Source organism: Pleurodeles waltl, chromosome 5 (assembly GCF_031143425.1).
Source record: "Pleurodeles waltl isolate 20211129_DDA chromosome 5, aPleWal1.hap1.20221129, whole genome shotgun sequence".
In the NCBI taxonomy this organism is placed as follows: Eukaryota; Metazoa; Chordata; class Amphibia; order Caudata; family Salamandridae; genus Pleurodeles; species Pleurodeles waltl.
In genome coordinates this window covers 76,853,866-76,873,870 of record NC_090444.1, presented here as the reverse complement: position 1 = coordinate 76,873,870, position 20,005 = coordinate 76,853,866, and the positions used below count along the sequence as shown (strand labels likewise).

Genomic DNA, 20,005 nt, shown 5'->3' with positions numbered 1-20,005 from the left:
CAGTTTTTTTGTTTTTGATTTTTTTTCTCTTTGACCTATTTTTGATCTTGAGTTCAAGTGAATCTCAACAACATCATGTCTCAGTCAAGAGCACCATCAGTTGCATCCCAGGATTTGGTTTTTGAGGAGGATAGGTTGGAAACCTACACTGCGAAGGAACCGACGGCAGTTTGCCAAAAACTCAAAGTCCAAGTCAGAGGTCTCAACAAAAAGGAGGAGCTACAAAAGGTGCTATGGGCCTGGGTAGCAGCCAGAACTGCCAGTGGGCAGTCCGTGGATCCAATGGGGGAGTCTGTGGACCCAAATCCAGGGGAAGATGTGCTGAGGGTACAGGAGCTGCTAGGAGGGGAGATACCCTCTGGGTCAGGCAGCAGCGGTGGTTCTAAGAACCTGACTCCAGAGGAACTGGAGGACAGGGGAAATGCCAGGAGGTACCAGATTGAGTTGGAGGGATTGAAGATGGAGGAGAAGAAAATGCTCTTGGAGCATGAGCTTAAAGTAAAGGAGCTGGATGTGAGGAGTAGGTCCAACAATGATAGTGGCAGCAATACCTCACTGCAGCATTTGTGTACATTCCTAAGAACATAGAGAGAGAGTATAAGAAGGGTGACAACATACAAAGGTGGTTAATTGTATGGGAGCACTTCTCTAGTCTGTGTTGTGCAGAGCTGCACAAGCACTTGACGGATAGTAAGCTGACTGACCCCCTGAAGCTTGCTATGGAGGCGGACCGCTGGGTGAGTACCTGAGTCCACAAAAAGGTATATGGGGGAGACTCTGCCAGAGGTGGGCAGGGTTCTCAGCAGCAGGGTGGGGGGGGACAAGGGTAAACAAAATGAGTCTTCCAAAGGGCCCCAATCTAGTAACCCAGGTTAGAAATCCCACCCACCAGGAGATAAGAAAACATGGGCCTCTTCAGGGCACCGTAAGTGCTTTGCATTTGACCAGGAGGGTCACATGAAGGGAGAACCCAAGTGTCCCAAGTGGACACTGCCATCCAGCGTTGGGCAGACCAAGGGGTTGGCCAGTGTAGCACTTGGGGAGGAGGTGGTCCCAGGTGGGTGTGGGATCCCACAGAGATAACCCTTGTCTCACTAGGGGACTGTGAAATGGTCCAGAGAAACCTAATGCCTGATAAGACTAATAAATACAGCCAGTGGGTGACCATCAATGGGCAAAGGGTAGAGACTCTCAGAGATACTCAATCCAGTGTGACCACGGTCCGGTGTCACCTGGTGTCTGAAGAGCAAATAGTCCCACTGTATTCCACCAAGTAGTTGCAGTGGACAACACAGAGTGCCAATGTAAGGTGGCGCAGGTTCCCTTTGAGTGGGGGGGTCACAGGTTTCTTGAGGGTAGCGGTGAGTTCCACCATGCCAGTTGACTGTCTGCTGGGCAACGACCTGGAGACTTCTGCCTGGAAGGAGGTGGAGCTCAGGTCGCACTTGGGGATGTTGGGGTTGCCAGAGTGGGCATGCGTGACCACTGGGTCAATGCCAGCCAGACAGGGTGATCAGATGGACCTGGAGCCTGAAACAGTGGCCCAGGTGACTGCCAAGAGAAAGGGCAAGGGGCGCGGGAAACCTGCCCCAGACGTTCCATGGTGCTGGAGGAGGCTGACCTCGAGGGGGACGCCCGGGCACCTACAAGGGAGTAAGTGGCCGAACTGGGAGACCTACCTGAGCTGACCCATTGGCAGCAAGAAGGGGGCCCCCCCAGGGAGGAATTCTGTGCAGAGCAGAAGGTGTGCCCTACTGTTGTGGGTCTTAGGCAGCAGGAAGAAGACCAGGCAACTGGCGCTGAGCCCAACAATCACCTGATCTACTGGGAGAATGATATCCTGTATAGTGACCCTAAGGCTGCTGATCCCGGGGCAGCCTGTGTGCTGGTGGTACCCTAGCGCTTCAGAGCCTTCCTACTGGGTTTGGCTCATGATGTGCCTCTAGCAGGACATTTGGGGCATGGCAAGACCTTTGACAGGCTTGTCACCCACTTCTATTGGCCCCAAATAAGAAAGAATTCCGATGCATTCTGCAGATCCTGTCAGACTTGCCAAGCAAGTGGCAAAGGTGGAGGGAAATGTAAAGCACCCCTCCAACCCTTTCCTGTCATGAGATCCCCTTTTGAGCGGGTGGGCATTGAGATACTAGGGCCTCTGGACCCCAAGACAGCTCTAAAGCAACAGGTTCATCCTGGGCTTGGTGGATCATGCCACCCGGTACCCGAAAGCTATCCCTCTGAGGACAGTGATGGCACCCCTTGTGGCCCGGGTACTGATGGGGATCTTTACTGAGTGGGTTTCCCTAAGGAGGTGGTATCTGACCGGGGTACCAACTTTATGTCCATGTACATAAAGGCCATGTGGAAGGAATGTGGACCCTGTATAGTGACCCTAAGGCTGCTGAGCCCGGGGCAGCCTGTGTGCTGGTGGTACCCTAGCGCTTCAGAGCCTTCCTACTGGGTTTGGCTCATGATGTGCCTCTAGCAGGACATTTGGGGCATGGCAAGACCTTTGATAGGCTTGTCACCCACTTCTATTGGCCCCAAATAAGAAAGAATTCCGATGCATTCTGCAGATCCTGTCAGACTTGCCAAGCAAGTGGCAAAGGTGGAGGGAAATGTAAAGCCCCCCTCCAACCCTTTCCTGTCATGAGATCCCCTTTTGAGCGGGTGGGCATTGATATACTAGGGCCTCTGGACCCCAAGACAGCTCTAAAGCAACAGGTTCATCCTGGGCTTGGTGGATCATGCCACCCGGTACCCGAAAGCTATCCCTCTGAGGACAGTGATGGCACCCCTTGTGGCCCGGGTACTGATGGGGATCTTTACCGAGTGGGTTTCCCTAAGGAGGTGGTATCTGACCGGGGTACCAACTTTATGTCCATGTACATAAAGGCCATGTGGAAGGAATGTGGAGTGAACTACAAATTCACCACCCCTTACCACCCCCAAAGTAATGGGTTGGTTGAGAGATTCAACCGAACCCTGAAAGGCATGATTGAGGGTCTGTCAGACTCCAAGAGGTGTAAGTGGGACGTCCTCTTACCATGTCTTCTGTTTGCCTACCGGGAAGTACCATAGAAGGGGATTGGCTTTAGCCCCTTTGAACTGTTGTATGGGCATCCGGTCAGAGGACCTCTGAGTCTGGTGAAAGAAGGCTGGGAGCTAGCTCCTAGGAAGCCACCCCAGGATGTATTTAGCTACATGCTGGCCTTCAGAAACCAGACCGCATGCTTTAGGAAGCCCCCACAAGAAAACCTACAGGCAAGCCAGGAGGACATGAAACGCTGGTACAACCAGAATACCACTCTGGTTGAGTTTCAGCCTGGCCAGAAAGTGTGGGTAATGGCCCCCGTAGAGCTTTGAGCTCTGCAGGACAGGTGGTCAGGGCCATTTGAGGTGAAGGAGCCCAAGAGTGACGTCACCTACTTGGCGGACTTGCAGACTCCAAGGAAGCCCTTGAAGTTTCTACATGTGAACCGCCTCAAACCCCACTTTTAGAGGTCTGAGCTAACCATGCTTCTGGCTACAGATGATGGGGCGGATGAGGAAAGTGAACCTCTCCCTGACCTCCTGTCTGCCAAGGAGCAGGATGGTTCAGTAGGAGGCGTAGTCCTTCTCTGACTCTAGAGCAGCAGAGTGAGTGTTGGCAGTTACTGGGACACTTTGCAATCCTGTTTTTGCTCCTTCCAGGTGTCACCCATCTATGCATGCATAATGTGGACACGAGGACAGCCTGCCTGTGAAAAACAAGGTTTAGAGGTTGGCTGACAGAGTGAAGGCCAGCATCAAAGAGGAGGTCTCCAAGATGTTGGCTTTAGGGGTGATTGAGCACTCCAGCAGCCCTTGGTCCAGCCCAGTGGTTTTGGTATTTAAGCCTGCTGCACCTGGCGCCACACCAGAACTTCAGTTCTGTGTGGACTACCGGGAGCTCAATGCCGTCACCAAAGTGGGCGCCCACTCCATCCCCAGAGCTGATGATCTCATAGATCGGTTGGGGGCTGCCAAGTTCCTCAGCATGTTTGATTTAATGTCTGGGTACTGGCAGATTGCCTTAACCGAGGGGATCAAGGAGAAGTCAACGTTCTCAACACCAGAGGGGCACTTCCAGTTCCAGGTCATGCCCTGCCACCTTTAAGAGGTTGGTCAATCAGGTCCTGGCTGGGCTTGAAGACTTCAGTGCCGCCTACCTTGACAACTTGCACAACCTGTGGGAAGTGTTAAAGGTGCTGCCAGCCGCAGGCCTCACTATCAAGGCCAGTAAGTGCCAGATGGAGCAGGTCATTGAGACATCAGGTAGGAAGCGGCCTGGTGGTGCCCCTACAACTCACGATTTATGCCATCGGGCTTAGGCACCCCCCAAGACCCAGACAGAGGTGAGAGCCTTCTTAGGCCTCACCGGGTACTACAGGTTTGTGAAGGGGTATGGCACCATTGTTGCCCCCTTGAAAGAGCTGACTTCTAAGAAGCAGCCTAGACAAGTGATCTGGACTGAGGAGTGCCAGACTGTGCTTGACACCCTGAAGGAGGCCATGTGCACGGCGCCCATGCTGCTGGCCTCTGACTTCTCCAAGGAGTTTGTACAGACAGATGCATCAGAGCATGGTGTGGGAGCAGTACTTTCACAGCTGAATGAAGAGGGTCTAGACCAGTCTGTAGTCTTCCTTAGCAGGAGACTACTCCCCAGGGAACAGAGGTGGAGTGCAATTGAAAGGGAAGCTTTTGCTGTGGTCTGGGTGCTGAAGAAGCTAAGACCCTTCTTGTTTGGGTCTCACTTCCGGGTTCAGACCGACCCCAGGCCCCTCAGATGGTTAGTGCAGATGATGGGGGGGGAATCCAAAACTGTTGAGGTGGTCCATCTCCCTACAGGGGATGGACTTTACAGTAGAACACCGCCGTGGCACTGAACACGCCAACGCTGATGGTCTGTCCAAGTTCTTCCACCTTAGTGAGGAGGACTCCCCAGGGGTTGGGTAGTTCCCCCTACTCTCAGCTGGAGGGGACATGTGTAAGACCTGGCAGGTTTTTGGCATGTCACCTCTCTCTTTTTGCCTTCTGACGTCCTGTTTTTATGGTATACTGGACTTTTGCTGGTTTATTGTCTCTGCGCACTTTACCACTGCTAAACAGTGCTAAAGTGCAAGTGCTCCCTATAGAAATCGTACTGTTGATTGGTTTATCCATGATTGGCATATCTGATTTACTGGCAAGTCCCTAGTAAAGTGCACTAGAGGTGCCCAGGGCCTATAAATCAAATGCTACTTATGGGCCTGCAGCACTGTTTGTGCCACCCACAATTGGTGCACTGTAACCATGGCTCAGACCTGCCACTGCAGTGTCTGTGTGTTTAGTTTTCAACTGCCAATTCGACTTGGCAAGTGTACCTACTTGAGAGGTCGAAACCTTCCGTTTTCTCACATGTAAGGCACCCCAGGGGCAGGGTGCAGTGTATGTTTAAGGTAGGACGTGTACTAATGTGTTTTAGATGTCCTAACAGTGAAATACTGCCAAATCCGGTTTTCACTGTGCAAGGCCTGTCCCTCTCATAGGTTAACACGGGGGCTGCTTTTATATTATTAAAGTGCAGATTCCCTTTCAGAGCAGATAGAAACTTGGAGTTTAGGGTCTCTGAACACACAATTTAAAAATACATATTTTAGTGAAGTTGGTTTTTAGACTGTTAGTTTGAAAATGCCACTCTTAGAAACTTCAAAGGCAGAAAGTGGTATAAGTAGTGAACCCAAAACCCCAGAATTTTAGAATCTTTCTGGAATAAAGAGGAACTTCTGCCAAGGAGAAGAGCTGAAGAGCTGGAGGATGTGTACTGTCCCTTTGCTGTGTTGCTTTGTTGGATTGGCCTGCACTTGCTGCTTCTGCCTTAAAAGAGTGCAAAGGGTGAACTTTGCTGTGTACCCTGCTGGGGAGAGTTCTCCAAGGGCTTGGAGTAGAGCTTGCCTCCTGGTGGAAGTCTCAGGGATATCAAACACTTCAGTTTCCTCAATCTTAAGCACTGATAACTGTGTGTTTTGTGCTGTTCAAGAGAAAAAATCACTGTGACGCTGCCAACAATGCCACTGGCCTGCACCGTGACCTGCCGACACCGCACAGAGTCGCATAACCCCACTTTGCACCGCGACCCTGGTCTCACTGATGCCGTCATCGGATTACTTCACCGAGCAGCTGCTTGCATCGTGACCGGTGGGCCAACACTCCGGCATCGCCTGTTCACACCACAGCCTGGGCATCCCCAACGATGCCGCTACTGCTGACATTGACGCTGCTGCCTGCACCGTGGCCTGTGGACACCGTTCGAGAGGACCACTAAGTACCTTCCCGCACCACAGCCCCGGTCCACCGACGCCAGCGACATCGACTCCAGTGTTGTCACCAGGCATCCCCGTCTGCACCGTGGCCTGTGGACACCGCTCGTGAGGGTCACGAAGCACTGTCTCCTCCTGCTAGCATGGACCTACCAAAAACAGCGCCTCAGCAACAACGACACCGTTGCCTGCACCGTGACTTGATGACACCGCACATCTCACCGCCCCACTTAACACACCAGCCCTGGTCTCACCAACACCACTGGATGACATCACCGAGCTGCTGCCTGCACCGGGACCTGTGGGCACCGTACGGCGCATCATCCCGCTTCGCATCGCAGCCCTGACACCATCCACGTCAGCTCTCCTGACTTCATCAGCCCGGAGCTCGATCTGCAACACGTGTGACTTCAAGGGTCCGATGACTCCCGCACTGACTCCGGAACCGACATGGCAACGACAGCAACGCCACTCTCTGGAGCTCACCACGAGGATCACAACGCCCTGCAAATCCAAGGTACTGTTTGCGGGTGTTCCCGACACCATAGCTGGCCTGCGACTGTTGGTTTTGTTGATCACAAAACTGTGATAGTCTCAGGTGGAGCTATCGACTTCAAGGAACTGAATTTTCAAGTTAAATCTTTCAAAATTCATATCTTTATTACTTTATGTCGGATTTTTATTGTTTTGGTCTTGTTTATACAGATAAATATTGGCTATTTTTCTAAAACTGGTGTGGTGTCCTTCTGTAGTGTTTTCACTGTTACTGTGTGTTATGTGCAAATGCGTTTCACATTGCTTCTGAGATACGCCTGACTGCTCATGCCAAGCTACAAATGGGGTGAGCAGGGGTCATCTGAGCGGGTATCTCTCTTATCCTGACTAGAATAAGGGTCTGTACTTGGACAGGGTGCAAACCGACTCCAAACTAGAGTCCCCATTTCTAATAGCAGGTCACCTGTTTAGCCACTAGATTAAAAAACATAATGCACTCTGTTGATGCTTCAATTAAATTTGGACAATTTTCCTTACAATTCCAGCCTTCCGTGAAGTTTACAACATTGTGTGAGGTTGCAGTGATACAGTTAGCAGTGTAATATATACAAACATATTGCAACATCATGGCGTACATTTGCAGCATGTATTTGTGTTCTACACATGTGCTTTTGTACAGCTGTGGCCAGGCGGGGCACTGTATTTAAGTCAGTGCGCGTGAGGCCTGGTGTAGCTGGTGCCCTTGGCTTGCAAAGTTGTAGCACCACTGTTCCTAGAGAGGAGAGACACCAAGCACTCCATGTTGCTAACTTGTGTCCGAGCCTGTGCAGCGTCTCTTTACCCAGCCCTGGAGCTGTACACTGCGCGGCTTATGCACATGCAGGGAGGCCTGGGCCTGCGGCAGGGATTAGGCAGCACAGCAGGTACTCTATTTAGAAGATCAGGAGAAAGCATGCAGGCATTGCAAAACTTATTCGTTTTTCAAAATATTTTGCTCCATGCAGAATAATGGTTGGTTTTACGACCAAGAGCTGTTTTTCTTAATTTATGACATAATTAAAAATAGGTTATCAATTCGTATAAGAAAACCAACTTTTCTTTTTCTGCTCAACTTAAGCAAAGAACTAGTTCCATTCTCTCATCAGCCAAAAGAAAAACTATTTTCATTGTTTATATGATCTAAATGAATAACTGTTTCCATTCTCTGGAACACATACATAAATGAAGAACACAGAAGTGTTCCAGCCCCCGAAGGACATAAAGAAATGTCTATGGTTGCTGTACTGTAGAAAATGCATTACATTGTTTGGAACTTCCACTTTTAAGCACCAATGCAATCATAATTTAACACACTGTTCTACATCACACAAGAGCAGTCGCTGTGTTTCAAATGGACCCCACAGACTGCTGTGCACAACTATCAGCAGATATGTTATTTAAAAATAAATATGAAATAGTAATCTCAGGTTGGTGAAGCCTTAATAGCTACTGGGTACATATGAGAACCACATCCAGCAACAGAGGGATATGGGCCACTTTCATGTTTGAGGCCCGAGCCCATAATTCGAGTTGTATGAAATCACAAAAAAATGAATAAGTGAAGGTGAAAGGAAAATGATTGCTTTTTATATTCTTAATTATTCATTTTTTGAAATATCAGCCAGGTAGCATTGTTTTAATAAAAACCATGCCAGGATGCACAGCTGCCATTTTTTGATAAATCTTGTGCATGACATGTCCATTGTTTGCGCTTATGTGTACCATTCTATTGCCTAATTTGTGACGCTTTGAGTGATTTTGTGTCACCAGTAAAAAAAGCACAAGCAATGAAATTCTTGCAGTGGGATAAATATCAGAAAGTATCCATCTTGACATGTAGTTCAAAGAGGTGCCACACCGCTCTAGTGCTAATGTAAGGGCACTCACCTCAGAGTCTGAGGTTATTTTCTCAAAAGAAGAACAACAACATGCAGCATCTGCAGAACACTTACTAGTCCTGAGTGGGGGTGTGGTAGCACTTGCTTACTCCTTGTAAGTGTGCAGTTGTATGGGCCTTCTCTTTGTTCTGATCCTGTGTGGAAAGTGTTCTCATGTCGTGCGTGAGGACCACCGTGTTATGGGACAAAGCGCTTAAAAGTGTGATGAATGAGGACGTGTGAGAGACAGATAAGCAGTTTATTGCCAGGCAGTACCAACTTCCTCTTGAAGGGCCGGCAAGCAATTTCTGCTTTCCAGTTAGTCTTTTCTCACTTTAATGCAAATACCACCTGACAACATCTAACAGTGATTGCAGAAGCTAGCACCTTATGCAAGTCCATGGAGACAGCATCTACCACGCTTCCAAGTACTATTGGCAAAGCACCACCTTGCTGTCTAATGAATTTGTTCCTGTCACAATGGATCTGCAGCTTCAACACATCAGCTAGAGTTATGAAAACAATAATCCAAAGCATTAGTAGCCTCCTTGATTTCCTGGTAGCCAAGCAAATCTTGCTGTCCACAGAGTTGTGGTTTCTCATCAAGCGTCAGTACAACAACTATTCTTTGTAGCCACTAGCATCCTATTCAGAGATCTGCAAGCCGTGCCTGCTGCACTTTCAGCCATCTTCTAGATTTCAGACCAGTCGAGCATGAGCTTACCCTTGGGTCAGTCTCTTTATAGCAAGATGCACAACCATCATGTGAAGCACGGTAATTCATGGCAGCAGATAGTATTTCATCTGAGGATATTGGCCTCTTATTTTGTGTTAGTCAGGCAACTATTTACTGCCCAATCAATGCCTTCTTCTTTTCAAGGATGCTAAGCAACAGACTGATAGTAATAGTCATTTAGGTCAGTCTTTTGATTTCCAGCTATCAAAGTACTCTTCTATCAGTCATCCAACATCAGCATGGCAGCCAGTATCTTCTTCCATGTAAGTAACGTCTTGCCACCTTTTCCTAGCATACTAAAGATGCTGAGGGTGCCAAGCATACTACAATGAACACAAGATCTCTTCTGGCGATGCCCTTTATTCTGTAGAAGTAATTAATGATAGTAAACATGGAAAGGTGCATAGGCTCCTTAGCTGGGAAAGTATATACACCATATCATGGCAAGGAAGAGGTGACCTACATTCTAATACTGGGTTTTAATTACATGGTACTCTTAGGGGCATATTTACAAGAAGTGGTGCAGCACAGCCGCTGCGCCAAAATTGGCAGCGCCACACTGCATCACTTCTAAAATGCAGGGATGCGCTGTATTTGAAAGAATACGGCGCATCCCTGTGTTTCCCCCTGCGCCGGCGCTAAATTAGCTGCCGGGTGCAACACAGCCACGCTTGGGTCATGGTGCAAGGATGGCTGCTTGCGGGGAGATTGTTTTTGTGCAGGAAGGGACACCTTCCTGCACAAAAACAACCTTCAATGGTGATTTGCTCTTTCTATGTGTGCTGCAGAATGCCGTGCACATAGAAAGAGCAAACAACGAGGAGAGATGAAACCATTTCTCCTCGTTGCGCCATGCAGTTTTTGCCGCTGCCTCAGGTTTGCGAAATCTTGTAAATCTGGGGCAACAGCAAAATGCAATGGGTGTTGCTGTGTAATGCCCACAGTACCACCCTATTGCACGCCCCATCCACGCAAAGTGCTGCGTGTGAAGGGGCCGTATTTACAAGGTGGCGTTTAGCCACAAAAAGTGGTTTACCACCACCTTGTAAATACGGCGCACTGCACAGCGGCACTGGAGCATCACTTTTTGTGACGCTCAGGTGGTGCTAGGGGCTTGTAAATATCCCCCTTAATTTCTAAAACAAATGGCAAAACAGACTTGTGCTAAGTTTTCTCGGGCCATCAGCCTTCCCAGTGTATGTTATTTGATATTGATAATGGCTTATTGCAACTTCGCCAGCATATTTTGTTATGTTGTACGCCATTCAATAGGTTATCAACAGATGCTGCATTATTTCAACCTTGTATCTAAGGATACTATCCTGATGCAGGCAATGTATGTAGCAGTATTTTCAATAAGATTTGTATAAACTATGTTTTTTACAGAGTCTTTCATTTGCAGCTAGAGATTTTGCAGCCTTTCTGTCTGATGTAACTAACCAAAGGTCAGATGCATCACTTTGTGTGATGGTGCCATGCCAATGGCCATGCAGTGATAGTTCCTGTGATGTCAGAGGTCAAAGGTGTTGTGATGCCAGTTCCTGTGACATCATAGGGTAAAGCAAAGGGTGTTTGATGTCACTTCCGCTACCCCTGGTGTTCTGGTGAATCGACGTCCATGGCGTGAACCACGTGCACTTTGAAAAAAGTCCATTAAAATGGAGCATAAAAAAGTAATGCACTCCTGGGCATGGAAAGAGGAAGACCCTTTGGGCATGCATGCCATTCGGAATGTAAAGTCTGCTTGTCTGTCCTATGGCAGCTATCTCAAGAGTAGGGTCTATGAGGGCACACCACAGTCACTCTGCTGTACTTAATTAACTGACTTCTACATAACTTTCACTAATAAGAAACAAGATTACCTTTGAAAGGTACATGCAAGGCTAGGATGAGATGTACATTTTATAGTGATCCAACCTTCCACATATCAATAAAGAATGACTTATTTTTATATTTTGGTTCCAATGACTATAGAGCAAATAATATCTCACTCTGGACTCCACGTTCGTGACCCTATAATAGTCGAGATACTCACCGTCCCACCATCATTTCAAAGGCTAAAATTCCCAACATCCAGAAATCCACTGCGAAGTCATGCCCCTCGTTGCGGAGGATTTCTGGTGCCAGGTACTCTGGGGTCCCGCAGAACGTGTAAGTCTTTTCCCCTTTCCGTAACTCCTTCGCAAAACCAAAGTCCACCTGCAAGTACATAACACTAGCATCTGAAAACCCATCTCACCATATGACAAACGAAGGTGACGTAAACACATGCGTAATCAGTATATACACTACATATCTCAGTCATTGCTTTTGGGGTATATTTAGAGCAGTGGTTCCCAACCTGTGGTCCGGGGACCCCTGGGGGTCCGCAAAGCCTCCTCAGGGGGTCCGTGCCTGCTTAGAAAATTAAACAATATTAACAGATAAGGTCCCTAGCTTACAGTAATGACTTAGTGTGACTCCAATAATGAGTCAGTGGGGGTCCCCGGGTTCCAGTAATCATAAAGTGGGGGTCCACAGAAGTCAAAAGGTTGGGAACCACTGATTTTGAGAATAAGCTACGCAATGGCTTCAGACAATGACGTTTTTCCCTTGGATTTGCTTGAGAGACATATTTAAAAAGCTTCAAAGCTCTCACAGTGAACATAGGTTCCCTTCCCACGACTACAGACTTCACATCACATATCATCAGGCAAAAGTAACAATTTTGTCGAATAACTTACTGACTTGACTATTATCCGGCTGCTGCCATCGTACAGTCTTAAAAGACTTGAAGGACAGACTGAATGACATCAGACTTGAAATTGATCCTCCGGGAGAATCAGCTAGAACAACACTGAAAATTACCAGTCCAATTCAGACCCCTGTGGGTGGCCCTCCTGATCACAAGCTCAGCAGAGGTTATGACCCTCGGTATGACCTTTGCCCCCTTCTCAGACAACAATCTACCAAAGTTAGACATCCCTACCAGACAATGGAACTGAACCCTGGTGAGTTGGCATCATGTTTGCTAAGCCTGCTCCACAAGTTTGTTTTGTTTTCAATAAACAAATTCACATCACATCAGCAGAACCAATGGAAGATCTGCTGGCGTAAGTCATGTGATGTCTCACGCCTCTCAAAAGAGAAGGGAAACCATGAGTTTTGCTGGTTGTAGCAACTCCAAACTATGGTGCCGTTCCTGCTTGGCCAAAACCTACATGACACCTCAGGTGATTTCCCAAGAAGACAATGTTCATTTGTGTAACCCGCGCCATCTTAACTACTTTGGCCACTCCTTATGATCCTGTGGTGGAGTCTGCATCACATGCTAGAACAGCCCGTAGGCCTCACTCCACTAGGCAGGGATTGAACACCCACACAGGGTCCATCTTAGCAATAGAATGAGCCTTGTTTGTGGAAGTTGTGCAGTTCCCAATCTAATGACCAGGAGCAGGGATTACAGCACCTGTGTTACCTAACAGGGTAGACTCCTATGTCCAGCTGAGGCTGGATTATACTGAATTGGTTGTCGTGTGTGTGTCCACGTTTCCCGATGCGAGAAACACAATGCACACGTTTCCTGAGAAACGCAATGCATGTGCAATCTTTGGGTCGCTGGACTTCTGTAGTGGAGGAACTACCTTCTCAAATGAGCACAGTCTTGGAATCCTTGAGATCGAAAGGTTTTCTATCGGAAATGGGGCCAACGTTGGTTTGTGGCACTGCCACGGGGAATCTGGGATCTTTTTATTACATTGTGGGAGACGTGTAACTGAGCTTGTTCACGTCATCAAAAACATAGAAACCTAGATCACCCACACACATCCATACCCACCTCTAACCCTATGGAGGCCCCCTCTTCAGCCATGCAGTGGGCATCCCTAGCCATTCCCCTCTTTATCGTGCCTGTCTCCTCGACCTAGCCCACATTCCCACCCATCTCTTCCCTGCTGCAACACCCCTCTCTAACTTCTCATGAACTACTCCATCTTGGCCTTATGAACATACATAGACACACGTACCCAAGGAATAGCAACTGTACAACTATATTGTCATAGGTGCTACAGCTATACATGCAGTGATCCCCTGAAGGTGGAATGTACATACTGCCCTTCGGGTCTCACTGACCTGCACAGTATGTTCCTGATTTCAGCATACATCATGTCCCTGGATCCTAGAACAGCACATAAAGATTATGCCTACAGCCTGGATCTAGACCGATCACTTTTCCATGGGAACTGGACAACACCTTCAGCGGATCCACAGAACCTAAAACTACACGTAGCCAGGATGGAGTTTGTAGCATCACGTACAGTCTGTGTCCAGGGCATGGAATCACACATGGAGTCTATCTGTGGGCACGCGCGCTCTCCATACAGACCTCTCGCCATAGAGCGCAGGCGCCATCTGTCCATTCTTTCATAAGGACTTTACCATTTTGACGTATCCGTGCTTATACAAAATGAGATTCTCCGGCTTCAGGTCCCGATAAATGACTCCACTGGCGTGCAGATAGTCCAGTCCCTCTACAACACAGGCACAACAGAAGACAGCCACTTCCTCAGGGAACTTCTTCCTAAAACAGATCAAGTCACAGTTTGGGTTTTTAAATGAGCAACTCTTTAATTGAACATCTAGGAAATGTCGACTCTGGGCCAGATGTAGGGTTTGGCGGATTTACCTCTGGCATTCGGGGAGACGGAGCACATCATGTCCCCCTCCCTGATGGATAGAGGATCGCCATATTCAGAGATCACCGCTGATCCAGCAGTGAGCTCTCTACTTTCAAGAGGAACCGCTGGGAAGGTGCTCCCTCCATCGGTACCAACAGTATGGTGGACAGCCACTGTTGGTTTTAATGGCCGTCTACCAAACTTTTTATTTAAAAAAACAAACTTCCAAACTAGGAGTTTGTTTCTGAAAAACAAATAAGAAATTACCTCCAAACTTGGGTATTTTTTCTGTGGGTGTGGGGGGTCATTATTTTAATGTGTTTGTTCATCTATGCCAGGCTTTCCAGGTGGTGACAACCAGAAAAAAGTGAATCAAACCACCTGCCCTAAATAGAGTGGGCGCTGTGATGCCATTATTCCACCAGCCAGCGCTTTGTAAGACTAAACTTTTTGTCAATCAAGCCAACAGGAGCACCACCGACAGAAAGCTGATGAACCACCCTGCTTACAATGGGGCAGGGGGACTGAGGGTTTGTGATGGAGTGCCCTGCTTACAATGGGGCAGGGGGACTGAGGGTTTGTGATGGAGTGCCCTGCTTACAATGGGGCAGGCAGACTGAGGGTTTGTGATGGAGTGCCCTGCTTACAATGGGGCAGGCAGACGGAGGGTTTGTGATGGAGTGCCCTGCTTACAATAGGGCAGGCGGACTGAGGGTTTGTGATGGAGTGCCCTGCTTACCACAGGACATGCAGTCTGAAGGTTTGTGATGGAGTGCCCTGCTTACAGTACGGCATGCGGACTGAGGGTTTGTGATGGAGTGCCCTGCTTACAATAGGGCAGGTGGAGTGAGTGAGGGTTTGTGATGGAGTGCCCTGCTTACAGTAAGGCATGCGGACTGAGGGTTTGTGATGGAGTGCCCTGTTTACAGTAAGGCATGCGGACTGAGGGTTTGTGATGGAGTGCCCTGCTTACAATAGGGCAGGCGGACTGAGGGTTTGTGATGGAGTGCCCTGCTTACAATGGGGCAGGCAGACTGAGGGTTTGTGATGGAGTACCCTGCTTACAGTAAGGCAGGCGAACTGAGGGTTTGTGATGGAGTGCCCTGCTTACAGTAAGGCATGTGGACTGAGGGTTTATGATGGAGTGACCTGCTTACAATAGGGCATGTGGACTGATGGTTTGTGATGGAGTGCCCTGCTTACAATAGGGCAGGCGGACTGAGGGTTTGTGATGGAGTGCCCTGCTTACAATAGTGCATGTGGACTGAGGGTTTGTGGTGGAGTGCCCTGCTTACAATAGGGCAGGTGGACTGAGGGTTTGTGATGGAGTGCCCTGCTTACCATAGGGCATGCAGTCTGAAGGTTTGTGAGGGAGTGCCCTGCTTAAAGTACGGCATACGGACTGAGGGTTTGTGATGGAGTGCCCTGCTTACCATAGGGCATGCAGTCTGAGGGTTTGTGATGGAGTGCCCTGCTTACAATAGGGCAGGCGGACTGAGGGTTTGTGATGGAGTGCCCTGCGTACAATAGGGCAGGCGGACTGAGGGTTTGTGATGGAGTGCTCTGCGTACAACAGGGCAGGCGGACTCAGGGTTTGTGATGGAGTGCCCTGCTTACAGTAAGGCATGCGGACTGAGGGTTTGTGATGGAGTGCCCTGCTTACAATAGGGCAGGTGGACTGAGGGTTTGTGATGGAGTTCCCTGCTTACAATAGGGCATGTGGACTGAAGGTTTGTGATGGAGTGCCCTGCTTACAGTAAGGCAGGCGGACTGAGGGTTTGTGATGGAGTACCCTGCTTACAGTAAGGCATATGGACTGAGGGTTTGTGATGGAGTGCCCTGCTTACAATAGGGCAGGTGGAGTGAGTGAGGGTTTGTGATGCAGTGCCCTGCTTACAGTAAGGAATGTGGACTGAGGGTTTGTGATGGAGTGGCCTGCTTACAGTAAGGCATATGGACTGAGGGTTTGTAATGGAGTGCCTTACTTCCAGTAGGGCAGGTTGACTGAGGGTTTGTAATGGAGTTCCCTGTTTACAGTAAGGCATGCGGACTAAAGGGTTTGTGATGGAGTGCCCTGCTTACAATAGGGCAGGCGGACTGAGGGTTTGTGATGGAGTGCCCTGCTTACAATGGGGCAGGCAGACTGAGGGTTTGTGATGGAGTACCCTGCTTACCATAGGGCATGTGGACTGATGGTTTGTGATGGAGTGCCCTGCTTACAGTAAGGCATGTGGACTGAGGGTTTATGATGGAGTGCCCTGCTTACAATAGGGCATGTGGACTGATGGTTTGTGATGGAGTGCCCTGCTTACAATAGGGCAGGCGGACTGAGGATTTGTGATGGAGTGCCCTGCTTAAAATAGGGCATGTGGACTGAGGGTTTGTGATGGAGTGCCCTGCTTACAATAGGGCAGGTGGACTGAGGGTTTGTGATGGAGTGCCCCGCTTACCATAGGGCATGCAGTCTGAAGGTTTGTGATGGAGTGCCCTGCTTAAAGTACGGCATGCGGACTGAGGGTTTGTGATGGAGTGCCCTGCTTACCATAGGGCATGCAGTCTGAGGGTTTGTGATGGAGTGCCCTGCTTACAATAGGGCATGTGGACTGAGGGTTTGTGATGGAGTGCCCTGCTTACCATAGGGCATGCAGTCTGAAGGTTTGTGATGGAGTGCCCTGCTTAAAGTACGGCATGCGGACTGAGGGTTTGTGATGGAGTGCCCTGCTTACCATAGGGCATGCAGTCTGAGGGTTTGTGATGGAGTGCCCTGCTTACAATAGGGCAGGCGGACTGAGGGTTTGTGATGGAGTGCCCTGCGTACAATAGGGCAGGCGGACTGAGGGTTTGTGATGGAGTGCTCTGCGTACAACAGGGCAGGCGGCCTGAGGGTTTGTGATGGAGTGCCCTGCTTACCGTAAGGCATGCGGACTGAGGGTTTGTGATGGAGTGCCCTGCTTACAATAGGGCAGGTGGACTGAGGGTTTGTGATGGAGTGCCCTGCTTACAATAGGGCATGTGGACTGAAGGTTTGTGATGGAGTGCCCTGCTTACAGTAAGGCAGGCGGACTGAGGGTTTGTGATGGAGTGTCCTGCTTACAGTAAGGCATATGGACTGAGGGTTTGTGATGGAGTGCCCTGCTTACAATAGGGCAGGTGGAGTGAGTGAGGGTTTGTGATGCAGTGCCCTGCTTACAGTAAGGAATGTGGACTGAGGGTTTGTGATGGAGTGGCCTGCTTACAGTAAGGCATATGGACTGAGGGTTTGTGATGGAGTGCCCTGCTTCCAGTAGGGCAGGTGGACTGAGGGTTTGTGATGGAGTACCCTGCTTACCATAGGGCATGTGGACTGATGGTTTGTGATGGAGTGCCCTGCTAACAGTAAGGCATATGGACTGAGGGTTTGTGATGGAGTGCCCTGCTTACAGTAAGGCATGTGGACTGAGGGTTTGTGATGGAGTGCCCTGCTTACGATAAGGCATGCAGTCTGAAGGTTTGTGATGGAGTGCCCTGCTTACCATAGGGCATGCAGTCTGAGGGTTTGTGATGGAGTGCCCTGCTTACAGTACGGCATATGGACTGAGGGTTTGTGATGGAGTGCCCTGCTTACAATAGGGCAGGTGGACTGAGGGTTTGTGATGGACCTCCCTGCTTACAGTATGCATGTAGCCTGAGGATTTGTGATGGAGTGCCCTGCTTACAGTAGGGCATGCGGACTGAGGGTTTGTGATGGCGTGCCCTGCTTACCATAGGGCATGCAGTCTGAGGGTCTGTGATGGAGTGCCCTGCTTACAATAGGGCAGGCGGACTGAGGGTTTGTGATGGAGTGCCCTGCTTACAGTAAGGCATGTGGACTGAGGGTTTGTGATGGAGTGCCCTGCTTACAATAGGGCAGGTGGACTGAGGGTTTGTGATGGAGTGCCCTGCTTACAGTAAGGCATATGGACTGAGGGTTTGTGATGTAGTGCCCTGCTTAAAGTAAGGTATGTGGACTGAGGGTTTGTGATGGAGTGCCCTGCTTACAGTAAGGCATGTGGACTGAGGGTTTATGATGGAGTGCCCTGCTTACAATAGGGCAGGTGGACTGAGGGTTTGTGATGGAGTGCCCTGCTTACAATAAGGCATGTGGACTGAGGGTTTGTTATGGAGTGCCCTGCTTACAATAGGGCAGGTGGACTGAGGGTTTGTGATGAGTGCCCTGCTTACAGTATGGAATGTGCACTGAGGGTTTGAGATGTCGTGCCCTGCTTACAATAGGGCAGGTGGACTGAGGGTTTGTGATGAGTGCCCTGCTTACAGTAAGGCATGTGGACTGAGGGTTTGTAATGAGTGCCCTGCTTACAGTGGGGCAGGTGGACTGAGGGTTTGTAATGGAGTGCCCTGCTTACAGTAAGGCAGGAGGACTGAGGGTTTGTGATGGAGTGCCCTGCTTACAGTAAGGCATGTGGACTGAGGGTTTGTGATGGAGTGCCCTGCTTACAGTAAGGCATGTGGACTGAGGGTTTATGATGGAGTGCCCTGCTTACAATAGGGCAGGTGAACTGAGGGTTTGTGATGGAGTGCCCTGCTTACAATGGGTCAGGTGGACTGAGGGTTGTTGATGGAGTGCCCTGCTTACAGTAAGGCAGGCGGACGGAGGGTTTGTGATGGAGTGCCCTGCTTACAGTAAGGCATGTGGACTGAGGGTTTGTGATGGAGTGCCCTGCTTACAATAGGGCAGGTGGACTGAGGGTTTGTGATGAGTGCCCTGCTTACAGTAAGGCGTGTGGACTGAGGGTTTGTGATGGAGTGCCCTGCTTACAATAGGGCAGGTGGACTGAGGGTTTGTGATGAGTGCCCTGCTTACAGTAAGGCATGTGGACTGAGGGTTTGTGATGGAGTGCCCTGCTTACAATAGGGCAGGTGGACTGAGGGTTTGTGATGAGTGCCCTGCTTACAGTGGGGCAGGTGGACTGGGGGTTTGTGATGGAGTGCCCTGCTTACAGTAAGGCATGTGGACTGAGGGTTTGTGATGGAGTGCCATGCTTACAGTAAGGCAGGCGGACTGAGGGTCTGTGATGGAGTGCCCTGCTTACAATGGGGCAGGCGGACTGAGGGTATGTGATGCAGTGCCCTGTTGACAGTGAGGCATGTGGACTCAGTGGCGGCCCGTCCTTTAGGGCGGAGGGGCCACGCCCCCCCACCCCATGAAGAGTGTCTGTCAGGCTGAACAAAGGTCAGCCTGACAGACACTCTTTATGTTCAGCTCAGGCAGCCAGGAGCAGACATACGCGATTTGCGCAGACTCCTAGCTGCCTGAGCTGAACTTTGCTGGGCTGAGGAGATCACGACCCTTATGGGCGTGATCTCCTCGGCCCAGCAAAGGTCCTCCCCTGGGTGACGTGGAAAGCGTCACCCATTGACACTCTCCCTGGGCGCTTCAGGTTTAAGCCCTGAAGTGCCCAGGGCGAGTGTCAATCAGTGACACTTCGTCACAGAGTGAGGTGGGGTCAGCAGTCTCACTGACCTCATCCCACTCTGTGACGAGGCTGGGACTGCTGCCTTCCCTCATTGGCTGACCTAAGGTCAGCCAATGAGGGAAGGCAGCAGTCCCAACCCTCCTGGGACCTGGAGGCTGAAGGTAAGTGCATGTGTGTGTCTGTGTATGTGTGTTATGTTTTCCTTTGAATGTTTGGTGCGCGCGTGCATGTTTGAGTGTTATGAGTGTTGTTCATGGATGTGCGTGCGTGCGTGTTTGTGTGTGAAAGACTGAATGTGTTTGATCTTGTAAAATGAATGTTTGGTGCGTGCGTGCATGTTTGAATGGAATGAGTGTTGTTACTGGATGTGAGTGCTTGCGTGCATGTGTGTAAGAATGAATGTGTGTGAATTTGTAAAATGAATGGTGCG

General features: G+C 49.6%; 1 protein-coding gene across 1 annotated transcript in view; it reads left to right on the top strand.

The window, feature by feature from the left end:
- Positions 1-13,610: 13,610 nt before the first annotated feature.
- The window catches only part of LOC138296989 (EMILIN-1-like), a 32,683-nt gene continuing 26,288 nt past the window's right edge, over positions 13,611-20,005 (top strand). Inside the window, exon 1 of the mRNA XM_069236506.1 lies at positions 13,611-13,758. Coding sequence (XP_069092607.1) covers positions 13,611-13,758 — 148 coding nt within the window. The remainder of the gene's footprint in view (positions 13,759-20,005) is intronic.